Source organism: Aquarana catesbeiana, linkage group LG05 (assembly GCF_042186555.1).
Source record: "Aquarana catesbeiana isolate 2022-GZ linkage group LG05, ASM4218655v1, whole genome shotgun sequence".
In the NCBI taxonomy this organism is placed as follows: Eukaryota; Metazoa; Chordata; class Amphibia; order Anura; family Ranidae; genus Aquarana; species Aquarana catesbeiana.
In genome coordinates, this window is record NC_133328.1 from 591,682,183 (window position 1) to 591,701,911 (window position 19,729).

General features: G+C 41.1%; 1 protein-coding gene across 1 annotated transcript in view; it reads left to right on the plus strand.

Moving 5' to 3' along the window:
• Positions 1 to 19,729, plus strand: part of LOC141146080 (fibrocystin-L-like) — a 364,397-nt gene that overhangs the window by 165,738 nt on the left and 178,930 nt on the right. Inside the window, exons 28-33 of the mRNA XM_073632840.1 lie at positions 692 to 791; positions 2,669 to 2,788; positions 6,586 to 6,747; positions 8,291 to 8,412; positions 17,780 to 17,912; positions 18,536 to 18,773. Of these exons, the coding sequence (XP_073488941.1) occupies positions 692 to 791; positions 2,669 to 2,788; positions 6,586 to 6,747; positions 8,291 to 8,412; positions 17,780 to 17,912; positions 18,536 to 18,773 (875 nt within the window). The remainder of the gene's footprint in view (positions 1 to 691; positions 792 to 2,668; positions 2,789 to 6,585; positions 6,748 to 8,290; positions 8,413 to 17,779; positions 17,913 to 18,535; positions 18,774 to 19,729) is intronic.

Sequence of the window (19,729 nt, forward strand, 5' to 3'; positions counted from 1 at the left end):
ACTATTCTGCAAGCGCCCTTTGTTCCCCTTCCCCCTCTGCTACCATCCTCCTTTTCTTTTGGACAGTGCATACCCAATCGGTCTAGGACTAGCACCGCCACCATAAATGCAATATGGTGGTAAAGTTACAGCACTCGGTAGATTAAACTTTACCACTGTTCACTGCTGCACTTAAAATGACCTTGCTACTGTTTATGTTGACCTGGATGCCAAATGTCCTCTTATGCCGAGTCCTTGCTTTGAATCACTTTATATGCTAAATTATGTTATTACCATTGTTAATCCATTTTATGCTTGCCTAGTTACCAACCATATTGGGTAACAATATATTAAGTTTGCTTTTACTATGTGGTTTGGTGCCTGTTTTCTTTGATATAGCACTACTATTGGGAACTAAGTATTACTTTCAGTGATTTTCTGTGATACTGTATGTTTGTACACTCAACCTGGTGTGTCAGAGAGGCTGAGGTTCTTAAGGAGGTTGAGGCAAATAACAGAGGACCCATGCTATCCAGTGGCTCCTACGGTGGTAGTGCTAGACATGTATGTCCAAGTTTGCAAAAAATCGGACAATATGACAATTAAATCTGACAGTTCATGGACTAATTTAGAAGGCAGGGCCATAACATGCATTGACATTCTATGGTAACTTCTCTTCACTTATAACATATTACATATCATCATTCTATAGGTTGAAGTCTACATCAATGGAATTCCATCCCGATGTACTGGGGACTGTGGTTACACCTGGAATGTGAAGGAAACTCCAGAGATAAGCTCTATTAGTACAGGTAGAGTATCCACATATCCTCTGTACTATTTACCTTTTAAGTTTTTTCTTAGTTATCCGCTGCTTGCATATCAGCTTGCACTCTACATTTTGGTTATAATCCACATTAGTCTTAATTCACAAAGCCTAATTCCAGGCTGGCTGCAGTGCTGTCCTCTCTTCACTCTGGCTCCCCAGGCTGTGGGCGATCCTTCAGTGTCATCACGTACAATACTATTAACCCTGCATTGTTCACGGAGGATTCAGTAGTGTGGCTAGGGGTGCCTTAGAGAGGCAGCAGTGCTGGATCAGAAGGACCCAGCTGGGGCAAGGAATAAAGTATGTATTACCCTTTATTCCTCTACCCCTAGGCAAAAAAAGCAATTAACCCTTGAAGTAGGTGGAGACCCCTCTGCCGAGGTAATTTTTTTCTTGTGCCCAGAGTTTGACTTTAACTCCAGCCTGAGGTAATCTATTTTCAACAACTTTACTTTTTTTAAATTAAGGATTCCTATCCTGGTGTGTTAGCTTTGTGAATTTAGCTTATTGTGTTTAACCATATTAGCCAGTAGCCAGATTGTCATAGGAAGATAGGCTTCCTTTTTCACTTTTGCGATTCAATCCTCACATGGGCTACCTTTGCACTAGACACTATTGGGATGTGATTTTGACCATATTGTGCTACAGTTGATGCCCCTGTGTGGTTACATAGAGACACTACATAAGGATGTTACTTACTGCAGTCACTAGAGCAGTGGTGGTCAACATAAAAAATTATAGAAAAAATAAAAATAACAGAGACTCTCAAATGTGACCCTGACACTTCTAGAGTTAGTTATGCAAAATGAATGGGCTTTAACACACCTTAAAGCAGAACTACACTGCATCTGAGCACCACAAACCAAAAACGCTATTTAATTCATTTTTAATATTCAAAGCAAGCTCGCCCATCCAGTCATGTCTCCATGCTTTATTTTGCCGAGAAATTACTTTGAAAAACACCCCTAGCTTCTCTGGCTGTGTCAGAAGAGTAAGGGCAGAAGATTCATGTAGCATTTACTTCCTTGGATCCATCTGCCCTTAGTTCAAGCAAGCAGACAGGAGGGTGTGCTTAGCTGAGAAAACTTTTCCTCCCCTCTGGGAGACTCCTGGGATGTATCACATCATTTGTCTAGGCCTGTAAACCAAGAAGTAACTGAATAAATGTAAAAAAAAAAAGTTTAAAACATGTAAATGTGATATAAGATGATTTACTAGTGCTAGCAGCATAAGGGTTAAAAATAGTCAGCGTTGACTGAGAGAGTGAAGTTTCGCTTTAATGACCAAAAATGTTGGTACTGCAATGCCCATTGAAGAGAATTGGAGTCACCAATGGTGTCAGTGGATGTCAGATGCAATAATAAATCCCAGCATTGGCATCAAATAATCTCCAGCAAAAACCATTCCTCCCCTTCTGAAGACTCCTGGGATATATGACATCATTTGCCTAGGCCTATAAACCAGAAGAAATGTAAAAAAACATGTAAATATGATACACTTTCTTATCTATTTAGTAATGCTAGCAGAATAAAGTTTAAAAATAATCAGGGTTTATTGAGAGAGTTCCGCTTTAATGCCAAAATATTTTGGTACTGCAATGCACATTGAAGAGAATTGGAGTCAGCATTGGTGTAAATGGGTGCAATAAAACCCCCCAGCATTGGTGTCAGTGACTGCGAAAAAACCCCTCATCAATGGTCTCAGTGACCACAAAATTAAGTCCATACTACAAACATGGAAACACTAATGTTTCATATTATATATTACACGATGACCCAAAATTGTATACATTGCAATATTATTTATGTCCAAAGAATTGCTAATTTTGCAGACAAATTTTTTTTGAACACTTTATTTTAGAGTGGAATGGAAATGATGAAGTCCTTATAATAAATGGAACTGGATTCTCAAACAGTACTGGCAATGATACCACTTCTATTACTATTGGCAACATTACCTGCCCCATTCTTAGTATTACCGGTAAGTCATTTAATGAACAATAAAAGCATGGGCAGGAAACCCACGCAACCACTAACCATGCATGTTAAAAAAATAAGAATGAATAAAGCATAGAAAATATGGTTACAATAGGTAAGCATCAATACAGTTTCCATAAAGAGGTCTGTGCTCAACTTACAGTACACACTGTGGCAGGCAGGGTAGAACCATGAAAACATTCCCTCAGAGTATGTCTAGATTAACAGCAATATGGAAACTGAGGTTTCACCAGGTGGGTTCATTGTCAGCTTTAGAATGTTGTGGCAAGGCACCCACCAAAAGAGGATGTCCAATGTAAAGGTCTATGCTTGCTTAAAAGTGTTCAAGGAAGGAGGAAAAGTGGGAAAGAAAACAAAAGAGAGAGAGAGAAGAAGGAAGAGCCAAGTTCGGGTTCAATTGGACCCACATCTGCAGGGTAGGCCCTCACATAAAAATACATTTTTAGGTCATGGCATCCATATAGAATCATCAAGAATCATCAAGAGTCCCCCCTGAGATAGAAATCCACAGATGCCACACCTTTTTTAAACCTGAAAACGTTATCAAGTAGCATGGCAGCAAGTTTCTCATTAAACGGGTACCAAACGATTTTCTGTATGATCTGTGCAAGTGTTGGAACCCCGGATTTCCACACTCTCGCCAAGGATTGTTTGGGCACGGTGAAAATAAATGTCACCAATTTAAATTGTTTATGGGTACAAGCAAAAGGTTTTAAATTCAGTAGAGCTTCATAAGGGTTTTTGGGGGGAAACTCTATCCCAAGACCATATAGATTAATTAATAACCTCTTGTCCAAAAAACATTTTATTCTTGGACACCAGTTAAGCCACAACCCTTCAAACAACAGTCAGATGCGTCCTGCACAAATTTAGCTATTGTGGAGGGTACCATATACCAGCACAGAAGGAGTTTATAATTAGCTTCCAGAAAAGAGGTCTTCAGTGACTGTACAGGATAGTATACCAGATCTGTGACCATTTACAGTATGTGGTTCCAAAGAGGAACCAAAATCTTTTTAACTTTGAGAAATATATAATGGAGGTTCTATGGGATTGCAGCCCAATAGTGATTTATAGATCAGTTACAACACACTTTGGACAAGGGGCCATGGTAACAGGTATGCTCAAAGGGAGTAAGATTAACCCCCAGAAGGATTTGCCCCCTTAATGACCAGGCAATTTTTTGCGATAAGTCACTGTGTTGATTTAACTAACAATTGTGCGGTCGTGTGACACTGTACCCAAACAAATAGAGCTTTATTTTGGTGGTATTTGATCACCTCTGTGTTTTGTTTTTTTTGCGCTATAAACAAACAAAGATCGAAATTTAAAAAAAAAAACCTTTATTTTTTTACTTTTTGCTATAATACATATCCCAAAAAAAATATAAAAAAACAAATGTATTCATCAGTTTAGGGCGATATATATTCTTCTACATATTTTTGGTAAAAAAAATAGCAATAGGCGTATATTGATTGGTTTGCGCAAAACTTATTGCGTCTACAAACTATGGGATAGATTTAGGGACTTTTAATTTGTTTTATTGTTTTTAGTGGTAATGGCGGCGATCTGCATTTTTTAGCGGGACCGAGACATTGCGGCGGATAAATCTGACCCCAAATGACACTTTTTGGGGACAAGTGACATTACATTGATCGGTGCTATAAAAATGCACTGATCAATGTAAAAATGACACTGGAAGGGAAGGGGTTAACAGTAGGGGGCGATCAAGGGGTTAACTGTGTTCCCTCAGCGTGTTCTAACTGTAGGGGGGATGGGCTGGCAGGGACATGACAAAGATCACTGTTCCTGATCACTGGGAACAGCAGATCTCTGTCATGTCTCCTGTCAGAATGGGGATCCGCCTTGTTTACAAAGGCAGATCCCCATTTTGCCGATGTAGAACGCGATCATGGGTCACCGGCAGACATCGAGTCCGCCTGACCCGCGTGCAGCGGGCGCGAGCATGTAGCGGGTGTGAGCTGCACGAGCCGCCATACAGCTATGCCGATTAGTGCAGGAGAGCCGACCTGATGCCATATAACGACGACGCCTGGTCGGAAACGGTTAAGTGGCGAATCAGTACGCTTCCGAGCAATGTAACCGTAATTACATATCTGTAGGTATCAAAATAACTCTGTGGAGGGTGACTTATAGAAAGCCTGCAATGTGTTAAAGCTTTGCATATCCTTCATAGGGAGCAGGTCATATACACGGTGAAAGCCCTGTCTTGCAGTGTTAATTTTAATTTTGTTTTAGTCATAGTCTTTTGACTAAAATGCGATTTTAGTTTTAGTCATATTTTAGTCATCTGAATTGTTTTAGTCGTATTTTAGTCAGCTAAAATCTCCAGTTCATTTTAGTCGACTAAAGTCGAATGGGTTTAGATAAATTGTAATGCTTTATTTAAGTATTTCTCTAGAATTGCCAAACTCATTATATACTCCTGGATTAAAAATCTAATAACATGTTATCATTTATGGTATTTAGCTGTTGTGATGTACAGGCCCCCTACTTATTCTTATATGGTAGTGCAGTGTTAATGTTAATAGTCTTTTGACCAAAATGCCGTTTTAGTTTAAGTCATATTTTAGTCACCTGAATTGTTTTAGTTTTAGTCATATTTTAGTCAACTAAAATCATGTTAATGTCATCCCCTAAAATATTTTTGTTGATGAGATTAACACTGCTGTCTTGTCCACCATAAGAACGTCCTGGGCTCCTCCTAACTAGGGCCAAATAAGGGCAATGAAGCAAGGGAGCTAATGGCATATGAGGAGCTGGTAATATACCGGAATATTTTACCAAGTCTCACATCCTTAATGAACATTTCAAAATTGGATTAGTTATTGAATTTCACCTATCAGGAGTGATCCACAAGGTAGTGTCCACAGCTATAGGAGCTAGTAGGTATACTTCTATGCTTACCCACAAAGGGGAGTTGGTTACTGCATGGTATGCTGCTAGGAGGCATTTTGTGTAATAGCTGAAAAACTGTGGTACTGCTGAACCCCCTGGGAGGTGTCGGCAGGATAGAACTCTAGCCCTAGCATCCTGCCAAATACATTTGATACAAAGTTTCTGAATAGTTCTTAAAATATATGGAGGGACATAGACAGGGAGGGTTCCAGGGTAGATACCTGGTACTTTTTCAACAAATCAAGAATTGTCATGCTTCAACGTATGAAGGACGCTAAGTTCACTGCACATACAGTAAAGTATCGTAGGATGGTGTGGAATATATGACCAAATAGGGCAAATTATCCTGTACCCATTGGTAGGGGATAGTGGATTTAGGGGAACAAAGCTGGCCAGCTGCAAGGGAGTTATTCTTAGACTTGGACTCGTTTGCATATAATCCAGAGAGAGCAGAACATTCTGTGAGTAATTAGAAAGGGAAATCATTGAATTTGTGGGGAATAATAAGACATTGTCTGCAAATTGACTGGCTTTATGTTGATACCCTGCAACTGCTATACCCCAAACATCCGGATTGGCTATAATATAGATAAGGCTAGGAGTTCCATTGCAAGGGCAAACAATAAAGGTAACAGAGGACACACCTGCCTCATGCCTCTGCTAATAGGAAAAAAGATGACAGGAAGCCTGCGTATTGAACAAATGTTATAGGGTTGTCAAAAAAGGGCTATAACCCATGAGAGAAAGTGAGGACTGAATCCCCAAGTTGTCAATAGTGTTTTGTGAATATTGGAAAGGTCTTCTGCTCCCTGGCTTTGGTGATATGTATAATACTGGATTTTTTATTATTTTTATCTTAAGTTAATGAGATCAGATGTCTGGTACAAAAGGCAAGTGCGGGGACCTTCCCGATCACAGTGTACATCGCAGGGGTTGGGCTGCCTACGTTTTCTGGTGGAAACTTGACCCTTACCCAAGAACTGTCTGTTTCATCTATTACACCAGCAACGGGAAGCTCAGCAGGTAATGTTAAATGCTTGCATGCTTAGTAATGTGTAAGTGTAAGGCCTCATTCACACAAGGTGGATCCGCTTAGCAGAGTTCGCCAGCTCAGCAGGAGATCCCTCCGGTGATCTCCTCTGAGCCGGCAGATGGCAGGTCTGTCTCTGCTCACTGAGCGGGGAGGGTCCTGTCAGAGCACTGCTGATTCCTATGGAGAGATCGGTTGAAAAAGGACAGCATGTCCGTTTTCATCAAATCTCATCCGCCTCGATCTGCCAAGATGGATGGCGAAAGTATCGCCATACGTCTGATTTTAGCGGATCGGATGGCAGACGGGTGTCAGCAGACACATCTCCGTTGACATCTGTCTACCCATAGGAGTCAATGGATGGCCAGCTCGGATCCGCCTGAAAAACAGACAGGCGGATCCGAAGCGGGCTTACCGCATGAAAGGGGCCTAACACCTCAAGGGGTATTTATAACCTCTCACTGAGCTCATAGTCCTTCCCATGACAATGGTCACTAAGTACTTTCTGGACTGAGATTTATGCTCAGAGATAACAAAGTTATCTAAATACTGGTGCCTCTGTATTTTTGACCTAGTTGACCCTGCTGCAGTCTCTCACCTTTTGACTCAATACAAAGCTACAGTGTTGCAATCTGATCACTGGGAGAGAGAAAACTGAGGAAATGCTTCCTCCTGCCTGAAGCAGACTGATGACATCATCTTTGCGTAGGCAAAATTGTGTAAATTTAGCTTGACTGCTTTTTTTTTTAAATATTGCATTTTTGCTGTCAATTATGACATGTCAGGAATTTTAACATTAATGTAAATTAGATGTATTTAAAGTAGTACCAAAGGCAGTTTTATTTTTGCTATATGTGCCCCATTTGGGAGATTTCTCTTCACTTTCTCTCCCTTAACCACAACAGGAAGTGAGAGGCTATCCCTCCAAAGCGATGAAATTCCTGGTTTTCAACAAAGCTAGTATCCCCATTGGAAAATTTCCTTTCTACTCCTGTTCTGGTGGCAATTCAAAATTTGGGATTTTCTTTCAATTTCAGTGATGATGGTAAACTTGACAAATAGAGAGGGTGAATCTCCCTAGTGGGGACACAGACGGTAACAAAAAACAGACAGGTGTTCTAATCCCTCTGCACTCTAACTAAAAAAAAGTAATATTAAAATTTTGGCCTTTAGTTTTACTTGATTTATGACAAATTCCCAAGGGGCAGATAAACCATATTTTAAGTATAAAAATGTTGCTTCTGAGGAGATGCTTCCTCTTGCCTGATGACATTGTTTTAGCCTAGGCAATATAACTTGACATTAGCGTGTCTGCTTTTTTAATGACAACTTTTTAAAAAAATATTGGATTTTTTTACTGTCAGTTTGTGACATGTCATGAATTTATACAATAATTTAAAACAAACAATTCAGAATGCTAGCAAATGTATACCCTTGCCATGTCTGTATTATAAAACAACACTTTGTATAATAAAATGGAAATCATTGGTAGCTGTATGCATTCAGTGTGATGTTTACTTTGCCTTCTACCACCAGGGGGCACACTGGTCACAATTCACGGCATGGGATTTGGCAGTGACTCAGCGGTAGAAATTGGTGGCGATGTCTGCCCTAATAACTTCATTAACCTGACTATGATTCAGTGCAGGACTTCAGCGGTAAGTAGAGGGTGAGAAGCACTCTTAGTTCCTGGCAGGTTAATGCTTGGTAGCGGAACAGTCAGGCCCTCTGTATATTTTCAAAAAATGATTTAGTCAGCAGAATAAGATGGACCAATGCAATGCAATAAAGCTATACCTAAACTACAGCTTCAATAACTCAAGTTAGCCAATAAAGGGCAGCTCATTATTGTGAAAAAGATTTCAGGCAATCTTCCTATTCTTTTAGTGTAGATTCCCTGTCTACAGAAAGAACTATTTTTCACCCTTTCTTTTTTACATATTGCACAGATATAATAAAACTGGAAATATTAGTGGATGCACTGCAATAATGTAATCAATGCAGATGTCTTGTGGAAGGCCAGATAACCACTGAACAACCTGTTCCTGGCATTTGCCATCTGTTTTGAAGGCTGGGTATGGCTGATTACTGTCAGCATGATGCTATAGAACCAGCTATAATTTTGTTGCTTTTTGCTTTGTAAGAGGCTGCAATTAGTGCTGGTGGGGAAATCTTAAGGCTGATTAATGTCCTTGCCCATGGAAAACATATGGCACAATTTGCAATGGTGGTGGAACCCTCCTCAACATAAATACTACATTTATGCATAATTTGTGTAAGGACCTGAGTCCGGAGTTATGTTTAACAACATAGGGAGAACAGGCAACGTCTCTACATGAAGTGGCATGTTTGGGATTTGAACCAACAACCCTGTTCTGCTAAGCAGAAGTGTTAACCCATTAGCCACTGTGTTGACACATGGGTAGAGGCTGCATCTCTGTGATGTCAAAAAGTCCTAAATCCAAGGGGTGCAATAAGTTAATCAATGCAGATGTACTGTGGCAGGCCTGGGAAACATTGAACAACCTGTTTCTGTCATATGCCGTCTGTTTTTAGCATTCTGCTATAGAACCATCTTGAATTTTGGAGCTTTTTGCTTGGTAAGAGGATGCAATTGGGGCTCGTGGGGAATTCTTAGGGCTGATTAATGTCCTTGCCCATGGAAAATATATGGCACGATTTGCAATGGTGGTGGAACCCTCCTACACATAAATACACATAAATACTGCATTTCTTTGGACATATACCTATAGGTGTTGGAATGACATCAGTCAGGAGTTATGTTTCTTGATTTATTCTGTGATATTTGGTGGTTCTTGGTGTGCAAGTGTAGAATAGTGATGTTACCCTCTGAATTTTGGGAATTACATTTTTATTTCTGATGTTGGTACACATATCACATTTTTTGGGGTCAAATTATGATCATTTGGAAATACTAAACAACACAAAAAATGTGACTCATTTAACTTTGCATCAGCAATGGTATTGTTTGTGCTTTGTGAAGACACATGTGGGAGTTTCAGTAAAGATTTTTGTGAGATGGAGAGCAACAAGTGAGAGAGACAGAGAAAAAAATATTTTACCAAAACATGAAAACATTACACATAACTAGCAATCTTAAAATAAATATATGAAGAAGAAGCAACATAAAAACCCAGCAAGGACAATTCATTTTAGAGAAATAAACAGTTCATCGCAAAATTTAAAAAAAAAATTTGTGGAAGTAACAATTTTACAATTATAAGCAATGGTTGAAACTTGCATATGGCTATATAACGCAACTTTTTACGTTTGAAAAAGCTTTTTAGCCACGTGCAAATTTACTATAGTGCTCTGTAAAAAATGAATGGAAGTTAACCACTTGCCGACCGGTTCATGCTGATATACGTCGGCAGAATGGCACGGCTGGGCAGATCAACGCCCTTTAAGATGCGGCATTGTGGGTGCACGCGCGCCCAGCCAGCCTCGAGCTCTGTGAGTCCCGCGGATTTGATGTCTGCTGAGAGACCTGCGATCATCGCACGGAGAGGAAGAACGGGGAAATGCTGATGTTCACAACTCCCTGTAATCGGGAGCGGTGATCAATGTCGTGTCACACATAGCCCACCCCCCACAGTTAGAAAACATCCCTATTACACGCTTAACCCCTTCAGCACCCCCTCCTGGTTAACCCCTTCGCTGCCAGTCACTTTTACACAGTAATAAGTGCATATTTATAGCATTGATCGCTGTGTAAATGTGAATGGTCCCAAAATAGTGCCAAAAGTGTCCGATGTGTCCACCATAATGTCGCAGTCACGATAAAAATCGCTGATCGCCGCCATTACTAGTAAAAAAAAAAAAAGGATTAATAAAAATGCCATAAAACTATCCCCTATTTTGTAAACGCTATAACTTTTGCGCAAACCAATCAATAAACGTTTATTGGGATTTTTTTTACCAAAATAATGTAGAAGAATACTTATCGGCCTAAATTGAGGAAAAAAAAATGTTTTTTTATATATTTTTTGGGGATTTTTATTATAGCAAAAAGTAAAAAATATTGCTTTTTTTTCAAAACTGTCGCTTTTTTTTGTTTATAGCGCAAAAAATTAAAACCGCAGAGGTGATCAAATACCACCAAAAGAAAGCTCTATTTGTGGGGAAAAAAGGACGTCAATTTTGTTTGAGAGCCACGACTGCGCAATTGTCAGTTAAAGCGACGCAGTGCTGAATCGCAAAAAGTGCTCTGGTCTTTGGCCAGCCAAATGGTCCGGGGCTAAAGTGGTTAAATTGTGACTATTTTGCATGTCTGAGCATGCGCACTTGTGCTGGTACATAGTTGTAGAAAGAGGGGGAATTTATCTCTTCTCAGACTTTCAATGATATTTCAGTTTATACATCAATTTTTTTTTTAGCAGTTTAAAAGCAGATTATCTTTAAACAATATACCACATATTTTACAACCATTTAGGCTATCATATCATGCTCTAAACATTATTTCCACATGCAATTACCGTGTTTTGATCACAACTACTGATTTAGACGGTCTCTGTTGCCTGTGACTAGGGATGAGCTTCGAGTTCGAGTCGAACTCATGTTCGACTCGAACATTGGCTGTTCGCAAGTTCGCCGAACAGCGAACAATTTGGGGTGTTCGCGGCAAATTCGAATGCCGGGGAACACCCTTTAAAAGTCTATGGGAGAAATCAAAAGTGCTAATTTTAAAGGCTAATATGCAAGTTATTGTCATAAAAAGTGTTTAGGGACCCAGGTCCTGCCCCAGGGGACATGGATCAATGCAAAAAAAAGTTTTAAAAACGGCCGTTTTTTCAGGAGCAGTGATTTTAATAATGCTTAAAGTCAAACAATAAAAGTGTAATATCCCTTTAAATTTCGTACCTGGGGGGTGTCTATAGTATGCCTGTAAAGGGGCGCATGTTTCCTGTGTTTAGAACAGTCTGACAGCAAAATGACATTTTGAAGGAAAAAACTCATTTAAAACTACCCGCGGCTATTGCATTGCCGACAATACACATAGAAGTTCATTGGTAAAAACGGCATGGGAATTCCCCCAAAGGGGAACCCCGAACCAAAATTAAAAAAAAAAAAATGACGTGGGAGTCCCCCTAAATTCCATACCAGGCCCTTCAGGTCTGGTATGGATATTAAGGGGAACCCCGGCCAAAATTTAAAAAAAAAAATGACGTGGGGTTCCCCCTAAATTCCATACCAGACCCGAACTGGTATGGATTTTAAGGGGAACCCCGCGCCAAAAAAAAAAAAAAAAAAGGCGTGGGGTCCCCCCAAAAATCCATACCAGACCCTTATCCGAGCACGCAACCTGGCAGGCCGCAGGAAAAGAGGGGGGGACGAGAGTGCGGCCCCCCCCCTCCTGAACCGTACCAGGCCACATGCCCTCAACATTGGGAGGGTGCTTTGGGGTAGCCCCCCAAAACACCTTGTCCCCATGTTGATGAGGACAAGGGCCTCATCCCCACAACCCTGGCCGGTGGTTGTGGGGGTCTGCGGGCGGGGGGCTTATCGGAATCTGGAAGCCCCCTTTAACAAGGGGACCCCCAGATCCCGGCCCCCCCTGTGTGAAATGGTAAGGGGGTACAAAAGTACCCCTACCATTTCACTAAAAAACTGTCAAAAATGTTAAAAATGACAAGAGACAGTTTTTGACAATTCCTTTATTTAAATACTTCTTCTTTCTTCTATCTTCCTTCATCTTCTGGTTCTTCTGGTTCTTCTGGCTCTTCTGGTTCTTCCTCCGGCGTTCTCGTCCAGCATCTCCTCCGCGGCGTCTTCTATCTTCTTCTCCTCGGGCCGCTCCGCACCCATGGCATGGGGGGAGGCTCCCGCTCTTCTCTTCTTCTTCATCTTCTTCTCTTCTTCTTTTCTTCTCTTCTTCATTTTCTTCTCCGGGCTGCTCCGCACCCATGCTAGCATGGCGGGAGGCTCCCGCTGTGTGACGGCGCTCCTCGTCTGACAGTTCTTAAATAACGGGGGGCGGGGCCACCCGGTGACCCCGCCCCCCTCTGACGCACGGTGACTTGACGGGACTTCCCTGTGACAGAAGAACCAGAAGAAGAAGAAGAAGATGAAGGAAGATAGAAGAAAGAAGAAGCATTTAAATAAAGGAATTGTCAAAAACTGTCTCTTGTCATTTTTAACATTTTTGACAGTTTTTTAGTGAAATGGTAGGGGTACTTTTGTACCCCCTTACTATTTCACACAGGGGGGGGCCGGGATCTGGGGGTCCCCTTGTTAAAGGGGGCTTCCAGATTCCGATAAGCCCCCGCCCGCAGACCCCCACAACCACCGGCCAGGGTTGTGGGGATGAGGCCCTTGTCCTCATCAACATGGGGACAAGGTGTTTTGGGGGGCTACCCCAAAGCACCCTCCCAATGTTGAGGGCATGTGGCCTGGTACGGTTCAGGAGGGGGGGGGGCCGCACTCTCGTCCCCCCCTCTTTTCCTGTGGCCTGCCAGGTTGCGTGCTCGGATAAGGGTCTGGTATGGATTTTTGGGGGGACCCCACGCGGTTTTTTTTTTTTTTTTTTGGCGCGGGGTTCCCCTTAAAATCCATACCAGACCTGAAGGGTCTGGTATGGAATTTAGGGGGAACCCCACGTCATTTTTTTTTATTAAATTTTGGCCGGGGTTCCCCTTAATATCCATACCAGACCTGAAGGGCCTGGTATGGAATTTAGGGGGACTCCCACGTCATTTTTTTTTTTTAATTTTGGTTCGGGGTTCCCCTTTGGGGAATTCCCATGCCGTTTTTATCAATGAACTTCTATGTGTATTGTCGGCAATGCAATAGCCGCGAGTAGTTTTAAATGAGTTTTTTCCTTCAAAATGTCATTTTGCTGTCAGACTGTTCTAAACACAGGAAACATGCGCCCCTTTACAGGCATACTATAGACACCCCCCATGTACGAAATTTAAAGGGATATTACACTTTTATTGTTTGACTTTAAGCATTATTAAAATCACTGCTCCTGAAAAAACGGCCGTTTTTAAAACTTTTTTTTGCATTGATCCATGTCCCCTGGGGCAGGACCCAGGTCCCCAAACACTTTTTATGACAATAACTTGCATATTAGCCTTTAAAATTAGCACTTTTGATTATTCATGTTCGTGTCCCATAGACTTTAACGGTGTTCGTGTTTGAACGAACTTTTTTCCTGTTTGCATGTTCTGGTGCGAACCGAACAGGGGATTGTTCGGCTCATCCCTACCTGTGACCTATAGTGAATTCGATTTTGTGACTATTTTTTCCCGAGCGCTATAGTGAATTCATTTTCACGTGGTTTTGGCCATTCGCTAATTTGTGCTATAGTAAATAAACCCCTATTTGTCTAACATGTGCAATGCCTATGATCATCAGCTACATCTAGTGACCATAATGCAGTATTTTCCTGAAACAGGAAAAAAACACATTAGGCCACTAGATGGAGCTGACAATCATAGGAAATACATATTCGGCACATTACAGGGGCAATTTACAACAGCTATTTTTTAAATAGACCCCAATAAGTTATTTTCTTTAGACACTTGGATGTAAGAAGTTTGATACAGCATAGTAGCTAGGTGCTTAGCACTTCAAACTTTCAGTGCTGGATCATTAGTTCAAATCCCAACCATGACATTACCTGCAAAGAGTTTGCATATTCATGCTTGCGTGAGTTTCCTCCTTCAAGCAGGATAATTGACCCTAGTATGTGTATGTGAGGTTTGCTATATACAGTAAATACCTGTTATAAATAAAAAAAATATTCATTAACATAACTGGACTTGGCCTTCTTTCCTTGATTAGAGCCTATTGATTCAAAACTGTGGGGCTAAGTTTCATAAGAAATGCCACACCATCTAAAGACTATATACGGTTTATTCTTTTTTATATCAATGAAAAACACTTGACCAGCACGGGAAATAGCCTAATATTTGTTTTTTTTGCTCCATTCTCACAGAACAAATGTACAGTGGGGACGGAAAGTATTCAGACCCCCTTAAATTTTTCACTCTTTGTTACATTGCAGCCATTTGCTAAAATAATTTAAGTTCATTTTTTCCCTCATTAATGTACACACAGCACCCCATATTGACAGAAAAACACAGACATTGTTGACATTTTTGCAGATTTATTAAAAAAGAATAACTGAAATATCACATGGGCCTAAGTATTCAGACACTTTGCTCAGTATTTAGTAGAAGCACCCTTTTGATCTAATACAGCCATGAATCTTTTTGGGAAAGATGCAACAAGTTTTTCACACCTGGATTTGGGGATCCTCTGCCATTCCTCCTTGCAGATCCTTTCCAGTTCTGTCAGGTTGGATGGTAAACGTTGGTGGACAGCCATTTTTAGGTCTCTCCAGAGATGCTCAATTGGGTTTAAGTCAGGGCTCTGGCTGGGCCATTCAAGAACAGTCACGGAGTTGTTGTGAAGTCACTCCTTCGTTATTTTAGCTGTGTGCTTAGGGTCATTGTCTTGTTGGAAGCCTTCGGCCCAGTCGGAGGTCGTGAGCACTCTGGAGAAGGTTTTCGTCCAGGATATCCCTGTACTTAGCCGCATTCATCTTTCCCTCGATTGCAACCAGTCATTCTGTCCCTGCAGCTGAAAAACACCCCCACAGCATGCTGCCACCACCATGCTTTGGGACTGTATTGGACAGGTGATGAGCAGTGCCTGGTTTTCTCCACACATACCGCTTAGAATTAAGGCCAACAACTTCTATCTTGGTCTCATCAGACCAGAGAATCTTATTTCTCACCATCTTGGAGACCTTCTGGTGTTTTTAGCAAACTCCATGCGGGCTTTCATGTGTCTTGCACTGAGGAGATGCTTCTGTCAGCCACTCTGCTATAAATCCCCAACTGGTGGAGCGCTGCAGTAATGGTTGACTTTCTACAACCTTCTCCCATCTCCCGACTGCATCTCTTGAGCTCAGCCACAGTGATCTTTGGGTTCTTCTTTACCTCTCTCTGTCTCTGAGCCCTTCAGGCAGTTCCTTTGACCTCATGATTCTCATTTGCTCTGACATGCACTGTGAGTTGTAAAGTCTTATATAGACAGGTGTGTGGCTTTCCTAATCAAGTCCAATCAGTATAATCAAACACAGCTGGACTCAAATGAAGGTGTAGAACCATCTCAAGGATGATCAGAAGAAATGGACAGCACCTGAGTTAAATATATGAGTGTCACAGCAAAGGGTCTGAATACTTAGGACCATGTGATATTTCAGTTTTTCTTTTTTTAAAAATCTGCAAATCTGTGTTTTTCTGTCAATATGGGGTGCTGTGTGTACATTAATAAGGAAAAAATGAACTTAAATGATTTTAGAAAATGGCTGCAATATAACAAAGTGTGAAAAATGTAAGCGGGTCTGAATACTTTCCATCCCCACTGTACATGCACTTTGGGTGAATTGATATTCAGATTTCATTTCATATAAATATATCTCTGTGTGTTTTAAATTACATCTGTCCTGTTTTAAAATTGTCAAACATATACTGTATACCATATTTTCCCATACAGTGGGTATAGAAAAAAATCACTCCCCTTAAAAATATTTACATTTTGTTGCTTTGCAGCCTGAAATGAAGACAGACACAGTTTTTGTTTTTATCCAGCTGTGTTTACTCAGTGCAACTTATAACATCCAAGTGAAAGATATAACACCAATATGTCAGAACAAAAACACCCTTTGCTTTAATTACAGCATTTGGTTTGTTGGGATCTGTCTCTACTAACTTTGCACATCTGGACTTTGCAATATTTGCAGAACTGCTTAAGTTCAGTTAAATTTGATGGTGACCATTTGTGGACAGCAGTCTTCAAGTCATTCCACAGATTTTCAATGGGGTTCAAGTATGGGCTCTGACTAGGCCATCCAAGGACATGCACGTTTTTCTCCTTCAACCACTCTGAGGTCTTTTTGGTGTGTGTTTTGGGTCATTGTTATGTTGGAAGGTAAACCTTCTTCCCATTGACAACTTTCTGGCAGAGGGCAGCAGATTTTCCCAAAGAATTTGATGGTATTTTGTCCCTTCCATTTTCCCTTCTATGCTTCTATCCAGTCCTTGCTGCAGAGAAACACCCCCCAAACAAGATATTACCACCTCCATGCTTTACTGTAGGAATGGTGTTATTTGGATGGATTTCCGGCAGACATTTTGTTTGGTTTTGAGACTAAATAGATACATTTTAGTCTCATCTTACCATAACACCTTTTTCCATGTGGCCCCAGAATCCTCAAGGTGCGTTTTGGCAAAGCTCAGTCATGACTGCATGCAGCCTTTCTTGATGAGTGGATTTTTTCTTGCAACCCTCCCATACAAGCCAAATTTGTGGAGAATTTGTGATATGGTTGTCACATGCACACAATGACCACTCTTTGTCATAAATTCCTGCAACTGCTGTAGGCCTCTTGGTAGCCTTTCTGACCAGTTTCTCCTGGCTCTTTAACCAGTTTGAAGTGACGTCCTGATCCAGGGAGGGTCTGTTTTGAACCAAATACCTAAATAATAGACTTCACTGTGCTTCTAGGCATTGATAAGGCCTTTGAAATATTTTTGCATCGATCTCCTGACTTCTGCCTGTCTACAACTTTATCCCGGAGATCCCGGTGACAGTGCCTGCCACCCATAGTTGATTAATTGGTTCAGTTGCACTACCTGGGTCTGAAATGCTCCAGGAAAGCTCTTTTCATGCTGAGCTAATCAAAATGACCACAGCTGATCACAGTTGAAAGTCAAATGGCTTTGTGTGCCATTGAGATGGTGATTAGCTACACCTGATTAAGTTTACAAGTCAGTTTTAGGAGGGGGGTGATCCTTTTTCCAACTCAGTGATTCTGTTTTTGATTTTGTTTGACATGTTGGTGTTATATCTTTCAATTGGATGTTTTAAGCTGCATTGAGTAAATACAGCTGGATAAAACAAAAACTGTCTGGGGGGGGGGGGATTCTTTTCTTTACTCACTTTATGTAAGACTGACCTACGCACAACAAATTTTCACAACTTTATTTGCAGGGATCTGCTGGACTCGCTGATGTTGTTGTTTTCACCGGTGGCTTTAATAGCACCTTACAGAATGCATTTGAATTCACTTCAGACTTTGCTCCAACTATAACTGGAATAAGCCCAAACATCAGCAGTGTTCTAGGTGAGAACATACATTTAAAAGAGAAGTATGGGTTATTGTTTTTTTTTTGCTAATCATACTTACCATGGTGGATGGAGCATCAGACTGATGCTGCATCTGTCCCCCCGGTGTCTCTGCACTGAGAACTGAGCCACCGAACACCTCCGATGGCTCGGTTCTCACTCCTCCCCGAGCAGAGTGATGCTGTCAGTCAGCATCGCTTCTGCTCTACTTCTCCACGCTCATTGGAGGGATGAGCTGTGGAGGGGCGGGGAGCAGCCATCTTAGCGTCTCAGTGGCTCGTTGAGATGCTGAGACTTCCATCAATCAAGGCAGCTGGCGAATCCAGACTTGGAAGTTGGGATGACGCGCTGCCTCGACTGTTGGCAGTGACGTCAGCGGAGAGCGGACTTCAGACCGCTCTCCGCTGAAAACAGGTCACAGGAGTGCAAAACGATTTGCACTCCTGTGACCCAGAAGAGAAGCCTAGCCTAAAAATCTCAGGCTTGACTTCTCCTTTAATTCCTTTTTACTGTATATTTCATTTGTCAAGTACATTTTCTGTAATCAAATCAGAACAATTGATGTATGTTAATGGAAGCTTTAAAAAGTGTATATATAATTGTCTGCTTTTTTTTTTACAGGTAACACAACACTGACTATTTTAGGATCGGACTTTAGCAGTGGGTCAGCAGACAATGCTGTGTTCATCGGAACATCATCTTGTGAACAGATAGAGTGGACATCAACAAACATTACATGTGTCCTCCCTGCTCTTCCTCCTGGGACCTACCCAGTCCTGGTCCATGTGGCCAATTGGGGATATGCAGTTTCCAGGTACTGTGCCAGAAATAACATTGTACGTATTGCTTGGTGCTCTCTGTAATTGGGTGAAATTGTTTTATCTCTCTATCTGCTATGAAGGAGGGGGCTTGGAAAAATTGGGGATGCTCTGAAATCTCAGCCTCTCCTTGGAATCCTGTGTTTCTCTAAGCACTTTCAAGATTAAAGTGATACTAAACATACAAAGTTCAATTTACATTGCCCCTTCTATTTCTGTATGTGGATGACGGCACTGTAATTTATTTTCATTAAAAAAAAAAAAAAAAAATTGAATTACCTTTTTCCTTATCGATATACAGCTGTGACATGGCCCAGCTCTTTCGCAGCCTGTCTAGAGGGTAACATAAGAAGGAGGAGCTTCTATTCCTGTGCTGCTGGTCACAAGTTCAAAATGTACAAAAAATGCATTTGGAATATAGAGTAAACATAAATAAATAAATAATATCAGTAAACTGTTTTAAATTGCCATACAAATATATATCCGAAATCAAATCTTTATTATTTTTTGGGCAACATCATGGTGTGGGCAGAATTCAGTGTCATGCCCCTCCAGCCTGTGTCTTAGAATGAGAGGGAGGTGAAGACTCTATCAGTCTACATGTAATATACCACCCCATTATGTTTAGCTGGTTAGTGGCCAGGGAGGAGGAGGGAGGGATTGGACTGCCATTTACCTCTGTGTATACCCACACATGTGTGACTCTATAGTCACATGGGCTGCTCAGATGTGATAGGGAGGAAATGCTCAGCATAGTAACGTAGATAAAACAAATAATAGTGCGCTATGGAACCCTTTAATTTCCTAATATATGCACAAACTCCAAAATAAGCAGTGGAAAACAAGTGATAAATAAAAGTGCTGAGTGATAGAAACAAATGATGTAAAAACAGCATTAAGCACATAAAAAAACCCATCAATATATGCTCTTGTTCAATCATCAGTGATGGGGCATAGTACAGCCCCCTACACCATAATGGATAAAGCCAGGATCAAT